Below are 10,832 nucleotides of genomic sequence, written 5' to 3' on the forward strand. Positions count from 1 at the left end.
CCCCCCCCCCCACCGCTTTCACATTAATGCCTTGAAGAAAATTCACAATCACCCTCGCCGTAAAGTTTTCTAAATCCGTTTGTGCTTCCTTAATAACTTGATGTATTACTTTTCAGATAGCAATACAAGCGTGGAGCAGAATAATTGCTCTTATTATGGAAGACTCGCTTGAATCAGAAAACGAACCACTTTTGGATTCTCTTTGCAAAAAGACCGAAATCACTACTACCAATCAGTTTAAAAACTTCTTGAAATTTCAAAGTCCTACTGAAATGCAAAAATTTATAGAGTCTGCCAAAAGAACTCCAGAGTGGTTACAATTTGCGAGTGAAAAACTCAACATCTTTATGAGTGAATTGGATTCTTTAGCGTCTCATGCTCACTCTAGAGTGAGAAAAGAGTTGGCGACGGGAATTAGTTTATTACTCACCAAGTGTCCAAGGTAACTTTTAACTAAACTCCGCTCCTTTTTTTTGAGTAATTTTATCAATACCGGAGAATGAAGAATAATATTATGTTTTATAGAAATATGAAGCCGTCCTTTTCAAAGCTGATGGAAATTCTTATCACTCTATCTGAAGATGAATCTCCGGAAGTTGCAAGTGTAGCAAAAAGCGGTTTAAACTCTGTTAGCACAAAATTTGCAGTAGAGAGTGGAATGAGATCTCTGCTAGAATTATTTGAAGACAACTTTTACAGATTGCTGACAACTCTTCCTAGAATTATGAGAACAGCTGGTTCGGTTTTACTCCTAAATTTTTAGGATCAAGTCATCTCTTTTCCTCAATTCTTTAATTGATTTATTTGCAGATGATTCCATGCAGCTTTCCTACTTGAATCAATTGGCTGCATATTTAAGACTACTAGGAAAGCAAAGATTACCTCAAGTTATGCTGTCTGCTGTTCACTTACAAAGACTAATTCTTGCTCTCGTTTACGTCACTGAACTCGAATGTAGCAGGATTTCAATCCTGGAAGATGTTTCTATCAAAAGTTAGTAAAAATATATATTTTTTTTAAATTCAAATACATGAAATATAATGTAAAATATTTTCATCAGGTATGGATGTGGTTCTTAATTCTAATTCTCGCTCCTGGAGACAGTTTAAGTTTATCAATAGCTCTTTTGCTGAAAATAAACTCGAGGTAATTTGCAGTCTTTTGGGTGAACTTGGAGATTTTGAAATCTTGGTGGATACGCTTTTGAAATTGATGTTTGATATGCCACAGTATAGGAAAGAATTAATATTAATTCTTAATTGGATAGTAAAAGGTATAAAAATGGAATTTTAACCGCTCATAAATTTATTTGTTCTTCAGGGTGTCTACCTTACCTGAAAAACCTGGAATTTTCAGGGAATTTTTATATACCTGGAAATGTCACGGATTTTTTTTAAGTCGGGGAATTGTTTCGCCTGCGTGATTAATTTTTTGTTTAAATTGCAATATAAAATTGAATAACGATGGTTCTTTATTTGTAAAAGTAGCTTTATATTACTGTATTGAACTGTTTCGTTGAAAATTTGTTTCCCTGATATTAGTTTTTTAACTGAAAATTAAACTACTCTAGTTTCGATTGAACATCGATCGTTTCTAGTTAAAAATTTATATAATTTGTTATAAATTCGTTCTTTTTGGTAAAAAAATTAATTTTATTGACTGAGTTTGCAAATTCTTCTCTCTTGACTTAAAAATCTTTGTCAGTTGAAAATTCGTCCTTTTTGGTTTGATTCAACTTTTTAAAAATTAAAAATTGTAATCTTTTTGGTTGAAATATAACTACTACAGTTTTTGTTCACAATTGTTCTTTTTGTTAAGGATTTGATTACTTGGTTGAAAGCTGAACTCTTTTTTTAAATTTTTTTGGTTGAAGATACGTCATTTTAATTTTTAATTTATATCTGGTTGAAAAACGAGCTATTTTGTTGAAAATTTTGTCAAATGAAATTATTTTAATTAAAAATTTAAAACTTTTTGGATAAACTATCAACTAGTACATTTTAAGTTAAAAATTCATATTTTTTGTAATTAAAATTTAATAATTTGCCAGAAAGTTAAATTATTTGGTTAATTATTATTTGGCTGAAAATTAATTTTTCCTGTGAATTTAAGTATTCCGGTTAAAAATAATTTTTTGTTTTCGGTTCCAATTTTTTCAGCAGAAAATGTACCTATTCCAATTGATTATTTGAATTTTTAGCCGATAATTATCTTTTCAAGTTGAAAATTCATCTTTTTGGTTAGAAATTATTCTTATTATGTTAGTTGAAAATTGATCTTTTTGGTTGAAAATTCAATTATTCTTGTCAATAAATCATCATTTTAGTTAAAACTTCATCATTTATTTTAAAATTCGACTATTCCATTTAAAGATTCACTTTTTTGTACTTGAAAATTCATCACATCGTTTAAAAGCGTAAATATTTGTTTGAAAGTTAGTTTTTTCTTTTGGTTAAACATTTTTTTTTAATCCGAAAATGTTACTATTTCAATTGAGTGTTCTATAATTTTAGTTAAAAATTAATCTTTTTCATTGGAAATTTATTTTTTTTAAAGAAAATTTAACAATTCAATTTTTGGTTGACCATTTATTTTCTTTTAGTTGAGAATTCACGTATTATGTAGAAAATCATCTTATTTGGTAGACATTCAACTATCCCAGTTAAAGCTTCATTTTATTTGAAAATCCATCAGTTTGGTTAAAGATTGATCTTTTTTAGTTTTGTTTTAAACCTTTTGGTTTAAAATAATCCATTCCAGTTGAAGATTCAATAATTTTAGTAAAAAATTCCTCATTTTCGTTGCAAATTGCTTTTTTTTTTGTGGAAATTTCATTTTTTAGGCTGAAAATTTAAGTTTTGATTGAAAATTTAGCGCCTTTAGTTGAAAATTCAACCATTTGGTTGAGAATTTCTATTTTTTGTTAAAAAAACATCTTTTTGGTACAAATTAATCTTCTGGTTGAAAATTTATCAATTCCAGTCAAAGATTCATCATTTTATTTGAAAGATCACATTTTTCGTTTAAAATTTAACTATTCCAGTTGAAGATTAATCATTTTAGTTAAAAATTCATCAGTTTGGTGGAAAATTGATCTTTTTTAGTTCAAAATTCAACTACTTAGTTGAAAATGTTTATTTTTTAGTTAAAAAATCAACTAGTGCGTAGAAAATTCATAAATTAATTGAATTTGCTCTAAATTTTAAGTATAAGGAGATACAATTAATTTTAGTTTGAATTATTATTCAAATTCATGGACTTTAGAGACAAATTCAAGAAAGGATTAATTATAATTTCAGTATTATTTACGTATTTAACTAATCGTCGGTGTTAATATATTTAAGGATATCTTGTAATATGATTTTTCAAAGCTTTCTTAATTAAGAATTTTAATTGAATTCGTAGAAACTGAATAAAAAAACAGTAGTTATAATAAACTCGCGAAACTTGATACATATTCCGAGACGATTTTTTTTAAAAGCGCGAAATATTTGTATGGCTCGGTACTATGAAAAATTGTACCAGGAAAAATATTGAGATACCTTGAAAAAACCTGGATCTATCAAGGAATTTGAATAGACACCCTGCTCGTTGTTATAAAGATGCCTTCTTTAAATCTTTGAATATTTTAGCACCACTCACCAATCCCGAAAAACTGTCACTCTATAGACAAATAATTGATCAGTACATAGAGCAAGATTTTTGGTACTTGCCTGTAGAAGTTTCAGAAGATACGAATTTGCGAAATGCGCAAAGCAATTTGATACAATCTTGTCTTCTAGTGGAAGGATTGGGAAATATTGCTGAAGTTATAAAAAAGGATTATGATCATTTTCTTTTAAAGACTCTTTATTTAGTGCTGGAAAGAGCAGGTATTCTTCCTTTCAATTAAGATCCTTTTTTAAAGTTTTTCCATTTTCCTTTTCAAGATGTAAATTTCTGTTAATTTCAGGAAGCGGACACAGTTTGCTGCGTAGAGTGGGCCTGGAAGCACTTGAAAAAATAACGAAATCGCAATGCGATTCGATACCAGATCTTCTCAAAACTAACGTTGATTACATTTCTTATCACGTGACGTTAAAATTACGTAGAGTGAGGAGAAACCCAGGAGTGCTTGATGTCCTTGGAATTGTGATGGAACACAGCACAATGGATTTTTTGCCCTGTTTGAAAGAAATTGTGAACGACGTACTTTTACAATCTGGTGAAAAAACGCAAAAGGACGGTGCTTATTCGTTTTTAAGAGTCTTTTATACTTTCGCTAAGTGTGTGAAGAGACTGACTTTGAAAACGGAATTGAAAAAACAAAGAGAGAAGGAAGAAGAAACACAAATTGATGAAAAAGTTTATCCTGTGGAGAAAGTCATACGCGAGGTGTTAGAATATCACGAGACAAAACAAATTGCCGCTAACTTTGAGGATTCTAGTGATCAGGATAATAACCCGATATGTGAAGAAGAAGTTGAGGAAGGAATGAAGGATTTTGAATTTGATTATGCTGAAGGTATTTCAATTTGATTCTGCATTTTTTATTTCTTAAAGAATTTCACTTTATACTTTTACATCTTACAGAAGATAAAGAACCAGAAGTTCCTCTGTATGTGCAAATGATGGAAAAAGTAATGAAGCGTTGCTTGCATTTTCTTCCTAGTAAGGACTTTGCTGTCTCGACTTTGGCGATGACAACTTTGAATGAAGGATTTGTAATATTGTCCGAATGGGAGAGTCAGCTGCTGCCGATTGTACACTTAACGTGGCATCCATTGGTTGACCGATTTCGTGATCCTAATCCGATTGTCATCAATCGAGCTTGGCAACTTCTTCAAACTCTTGCCAGTGTATCGAAAGATTTCATCAAAGCGAGGACACTAAAGTAAGTTTTATTCGATGAATTAATCGCTCGAGATTTTTGGATGTACACCAAATGTCGAGATTTCAAAAATTTCAAAAAAATTGATGGGATTTCGAAAACTTGGTAGGTTTTCAAAAGAATTCAACTATTCGTCAAGATTACATAGGATTTAAAATATTTTGCGAGATTTTAAAGATTGCAAGGTATTTTTAAATAAAATAAAATATTCAAAATGAAGTCAGTGAGAATTCATGAGATTTAAAAGGGAAGATACGATATTAAAATGATTTAAAAGAATTTCATAAATCTTTACCGATAGGCCAATGTGAAAATGCTAAAATTAATCGAATCTTTTGAGCTGAGAGAAAAAGATTTGTAGATCGGCTTCCGAAAAAAATTAAAAAAATAATCTTGAAATCGGTAATATATTTTTCTTTCTTTCTTTATTTGAAAATTCAGGAAAGTTGTTCTTATTTTAACAATTAATGGCAAAATATTAGATATTCGAATTTTTAAGATTTCAGAAAATATCTTTTAGTTTTATAAAGTTAAACAATTTAAAAAGATTCTGTAATATTTCGAAATTTTTCCAGGGATTTTTAATGATTTCAAGTGATATTAGGATATTTCAATATATTTAAAAGAATTTTACAGATTTTCTAATGATTTTGGACGAATTTAAGGAATTGAAAAGAGTGTTATGGGATTTAAAAACATTTCAAATAATTTCTAGATAGTAAAGAATTGTAAAAAATTTCCAAATCTACGAGTTATAATCAATTTCAGATTTTAAGGAATTTTCATAGATTTTAAAACGTTTTTAATGAGTTTCAACATATTTCAGGGCATATCATAAAATCGAAGCATTTTAGGGAACTGCAATGTATTTTTAAATATTTTTAAGAATGTCAAAAGTATTTAAAAATATTTCAGGAGATTTCACAGATTTTATATAGATTTCAAGTGATTCGCGAATATTTCAAAAGATTTCCAAGAATCTTTTGAGATTTCATAACATATCAAAGGATTTCAAAGAATTTTAGAGGATTTTGATGAATTTAATTTTGGAAGACTTCAAGGAATTCAGAGGAATTTTAGCGATTTTGTAAAAATTTAAAGTGGGTTTCAAAATATTTCGCGGAATGTTAAAAAAAAAATAAGCGGATGTTTAAAATCACGTAAATAATGGAAGGTTAAAGTGGTTTCGAAAAATTGCATGCAATTTCTAGACACCCAAACTATTAAAAAAGATTTTAAGCATTGTCGAAGTATTTAAAAATATTTCAAGCTCTTTCACAAGATTTCAAGTTATTTTTGAAGATTTCGAAAAAGTAAAAAAACAAAATATTTTAAAAGATTTCATTGGGACATGTTAAAAAAATTATGATGGATTTAAAAGAATTTCAAGGGACTTCAACCAAATTTATGGTAATGTACGGGCTTTCAAAATTCTTCAATTGATTATGACGGATTTAAAAAAGTTGGTACAGGGTTTCAGAGGATTTTTATGGATTTTAACTAATTTTAGAAAACTTCAAGGGATTTAGAGAGCTTTTAACGAATTTATGGCAGTTTAAAGTAGTTTTAAAAAATTTCAAAAAAAAATTGAAGACCCCCAAACTATTTAAAAATATTTTACTTATTTTTGCAATATTTCAGAATATTTAAAAGAATTTCACAAGGTTTCAAATTATTTTTAAATGTCTCGAGTTTTCACAGGATTACAAGTGATTCCTCAATATTTTAACGAATTTCAAAGGATTTCTAGGGATTAAAAAAATATTTTTAAAGATTTGAATGGGTCTAAGTTACTAAGGTTTCAAGTAATTTCAACAGTTGAAAAAAATTTTGAGGCATTTAAAATGATCGAAAGGTTTGATTAAAATTCATGGAAATTTAAGGAATTTCAAAATTTTCTAATTGGTTATTACGGATTAAAAAAAAGTTTTGAAGATTTTCAAAGTAGATATTTGAAACTATTTTCAAGGATTTTATGGGGTTTTAGAAGATTGCCATGGGTTTCAACTGATTTTAAAAGACTTCAAGGAATTGAGAGTGACTTTAACTAACTCTTTAAAATTTTTAATGGGTTTCAAAATATTTCACAGAATATTAAAAAAAAACAAGTCGGAATGTTTAAAGTGGTTGAAAAGAGGTTAAGAAATCTCAAGACATCCAGACTATTTAAAAAGATTCTAAGCATTGTGCAAGTATTTCAAGATATTTCAAGGGATTTCACAAGATTTCAAGTTATTTTGAAAGATTTCTAAGTGTTTCACACTATTATTAGTAATTTCTTAACATTTTGAGAAATTTCTAAGGATTTCTGAGGATTAAAAAATATTTTTAATGATTCCATTGGGAACAAATATTTCAGGGAATTTCAACATTTAAAGAAAAGTATAAGGCATTTTAAATAATTGCAAGGGACTTCATCAAAAGTTATGAGAATGTACGGGTTTTCAAAATTTTCCAATTGGCTATGACGGATTAAAAAAATGTTGAAGATTTTCAAAGTAGATATTTGAAATTGTTTTATAGGATTTTTTGGGGTTTCAAAAGATTTTTATGGATTTTAACTAATTTTAAAAGACTTCAAGGAATTGAAAGAGACTAACGAATTTTTAAAAGTTTTCAATGAAATTCAAAGTATTTCACGGAATATTGAAAAAATGTGTAAATGTTTCAAGTGGTTTTAAAAGATGTCGTGGAATTTCTACAGACTCCTAAATGATTTAAAAATATTTTAAGCATTGTCGAAGTATTTCAAAATATTTCAAGGGATTTCAAGTTATTTTAAAAGATTTGAAGGAGTTTCATAGGTTCACAAAATATTTTTAAAGATTCCAATGGGACTAAGGATTTAAAGTAATTTCATCAGGTTTAAGAAATTATCAGGCATTTCAAATGATCAAGGTTTTTCATAAAAATGTATGGAAATTTGCGGGCTTTAAAAAATGCTCAATTGATTATGACGGGTTTAAAAAACTGTTAAAGAATTTCAATATTAGTATTTGAAATTATCTTAAGTATTTCAAGAGAAAGAAATATTTACTTTTATTGTTTTATGGTGCTGTGGGTCGTATTTTAAGTATCCGATCTCATTTAGCCCTTTTCAGCACAATACTTAGAATATGGAAATGCAGTGAAACTTTCTTCTGGCCTGTTCTATCTGCGGCGCGAAGTCAATTCTCCGAAGGGCTATAAAAGGGAGGGCTATTAAAAGGATTTCGCTGTATTCAATAAGCAGCGCGTGTTTGTTTACTAGTTTAATAAAATATAAAAAATTATCAATCAACTCATGGATTTCATGGAAATGTAAATCAGATTTTCAGTGATACCTCTCAGTTACTTACCCACTCTCAAAATGATTTATGCAATCTTAAATAATTAATAAATTTGCAAACAATACAAATTAATTTTCTCAATTGCAGAGAGGTACTACCAGCCATATCGGAATTCCTGAGAAAATCTGCTAAAGAAAGTTACAAAAAAGATTCTGGTAGCGTGTACAGATTTACACAAACTTTTAAGCTTCAGAAAGAGCTTCTCTCTCAATTAGGACAAGTGGCCAAAGACTTGCAGTTACAAGAAAGTCAGTTGTGGGAAATTCTTCAAACATGCGAATTATACTTGAGTGCACTCCAAAATAAAATCTTGCAGGTAAGATAAAATCGGGAATAGAAAATTAAATTTAAACAATGATTGAATACTGAAATAAGAAATTACATAAATATGGCAATGTTCTAGGAAAGTTGTGTCACTTTATATCAAGAAATTGCAGATTACAATAGTGACATAGTCTGGGTGAAATGCCTCGCAATATGGGATAAGCACGTTCAACGAATGGGAAGAATTCGTTTTAAAATTTGGTACTCACAGGTAAGGGATCTTCCATAAGCTACCGTAACACTTTAAGGGGGGGGGGGTCTCACAAAACCTTCTAGAATTCAGAGGATTTTTTTTCTTAATGTGGTACCCTTTTTAGTACGTTTCTAGATTGTGAACTTTTGTGGTAGAAAATTAATCTTTATGTTTAAAAATTTATATTTTTAGTTAAAAATTCAACTTTTTTGGTTGAGAATTCTTGAATTTTCTGCAAAATTCCTCTTTTTTTGGTAGTAAATTAATCTTTTTGTATAAAAATTCATATTTTTCAGTTAAAATTGCAAACTTTTTGGTTTAAAACTCTTGAATTTTATTAAAAATTCGTTTTTTTTGCAAATTAATCTTTTTGTTTGAAATTTCTTCTTTTTTAGTTGAAAATTAAACTTTTTGATTCCGAATTATTGAACTTTGTTAAAAAAATCTGTTTGTTTTTATAAATTTGTATTTTTTTTTGTTGAAAATTCAACTTTTTCGTTTAGATTTATTGAATTTCATTGAAAATTCAAGAATTCAAAAATTAACATTTTTATTCGGTAAAAATTTAATTTTTTTGTTTAAAAGTTAATTTTTTCTGTTAAAAATTTGACACCTAGGTTTTAATGTGGAACTACTTTTTTAGAAATGCATTTTTTCATTGATGATTCAAAGTTTTAATTAAAAATTCATCTCTTTGGTTGGAAATTGAACTGTTTTGTAGAATAGTTCTTTTTTTTTGTCTTTGAAAAATTACTTTGGCATTCACAAATTTACCTGTTACATTTTTTGCCGAAAATGGTTCTTTTTAAAGTAAAAATTCAACTTTTCGTTAAAATTCGTTTTTTGTTGAAAATTAATCAAATTTAGTTGAAAATTCAACTTTTGGGTTGAGAGCTCTTATTTTCTTTTTAAATTAGTCTTATTTGGTATGAAATTAATTTTTTTATCAAAATTTGATACTTTTTATTTGATCATTCAATTGCTTTGTATAGAAAATTCGTCATTTTGTCTTGAAAGTTGAATAATTTAGTTAAAGAAAAAAACTATTTGGTACAAAATTAGTTGTTTCTGTTACAAGTTTATTTTTTTAATTAAAAAGTAAACTATTCCACTTTTGGTTAAAAATCGTTCTTTTTTCAGTAAAAATTAGTTTTTTTGGTGTAGAAATGTAATCTTTAATTGAAAATTGAACTTTTGGGTTGAGAATTCTTGTATTTTTTGTTTATGTTTGAAGTTCGTCTTTTTTGGTATAAAATTAACTTTTTTTAATAAAAATTTCATACTTTTTATTTGATAATTGAACTGTTCTGTATAGGAAATTCGTCATTTTGTCTTGAAAGTTCAATAATTTAGTTTAAAAAAACTATTTGCTGAAAAATTCGTTTTTTTTTATAATTGCATTAAAAAATTTTTATATTCAAAGTTTTAACTATTCCATTTTTAGTTAAAAATTTACTTTCTTAGTTTAAAAATTTAATAATAGCCGGATTAACTGTCACATAACATTCGATTAGGTACATTTCAACACTTATTCTGGAAAACAGTTTTTTATTTTAATTGTTGAATTATTATCGCAATTTATAATTTTTTATATGGCCACGTAGACAATATAGACAACTTGGGAGGGGTGGGGGGGTGGTTGTGAACGAGGGGGAGGTAAAAAATTGCCCAAAATTGGTAACGTAGTTTATGGATGATCCCTAATCTTTCTAAATCTTGTAAATAAAATTTTAAATCCACTAAAATTAATATTCACAATCTCTCAATTTTCAGATCGCAGAGTCTGAGGCACGGAACGAGTACCAGAAAAACGTGCAGACCATTTTGAATTACATAAAGAGAAAGAATATTTCATGATAACTGATTTACTTACAAAATCACATTTATTGTGCTTCTGGAATTATGTACATACGAATGATTGATATTAAATTCAATTATTTTACTATTACTTCTGGTTTCTAATTTAAACTCTGCGTTTAAAGAAGTAGTTTTATTACATCTTTCCTGTACAGAGATCTCTTTTTTTTTATTTAAAATTCCCTACATCTCATATATGCATTTCGACACACAATTCTATAATTGCAAAAGACAATAGCTTAAGAGACTAGTGAAACGA

At 27.9% G+C, this 10,832-nt stretch overlaps 1 protein-coding gene across 1 annotated transcript in view; it reads left to right on the forward strand.

Moving 5' to 3' along the window:
• LOC117179137 (TELO2-interacting protein 1 homolog) overlaps positions 1-10,663 on the forward strand; it is a 16,749-nt gene extending 6,086 nt beyond the window's left edge. The window contains exons 5-14 of the mRNA XM_033370810.1: positions 117-442; positions 526-737; positions 811-993; positions 1,061-1,273; positions 3,633-3,872; positions 3,953-4,504; positions 4,573-4,873; positions 8,287-8,515; positions 8,603-8,734; positions 10,490-10,663. Of these exons, the coding sequence (XP_033226701.1) occupies positions 117-442; positions 526-737; positions 811-993; positions 1,061-1,273; positions 3,633-3,872; positions 3,953-4,504; positions 4,573-4,873; positions 8,287-8,515; positions 8,603-8,734; positions 10,490-10,573 (2,472 nt within the window). The 3' untranslated portion in view covers positions 10,574-10,663. The remainder of the gene's footprint in view (positions 1-116; positions 443-525; positions 738-810; positions 994-1,060; positions 1,274-3,632; positions 3,873-3,952; positions 4,505-4,572; positions 4,874-8,286; positions 8,516-8,602; positions 8,735-10,489) is intronic.
• The last annotated feature ends 169 nt before the right edge of the window (positions 10,664-10,832 follow it).

Source organism: Belonocnema kinseyi, chromosome 8 (assembly GCF_010883055.1).
Source record: "Belonocnema kinseyi isolate 2016_QV_RU_SX_M_011 chromosome 8, B_treatae_v1, whole genome shotgun sequence".
Classification (NCBI taxonomy): Eukaryota; Metazoa; Arthropoda; class Insecta; order Hymenoptera; family Cynipidae; genus Belonocnema; species Belonocnema kinseyi.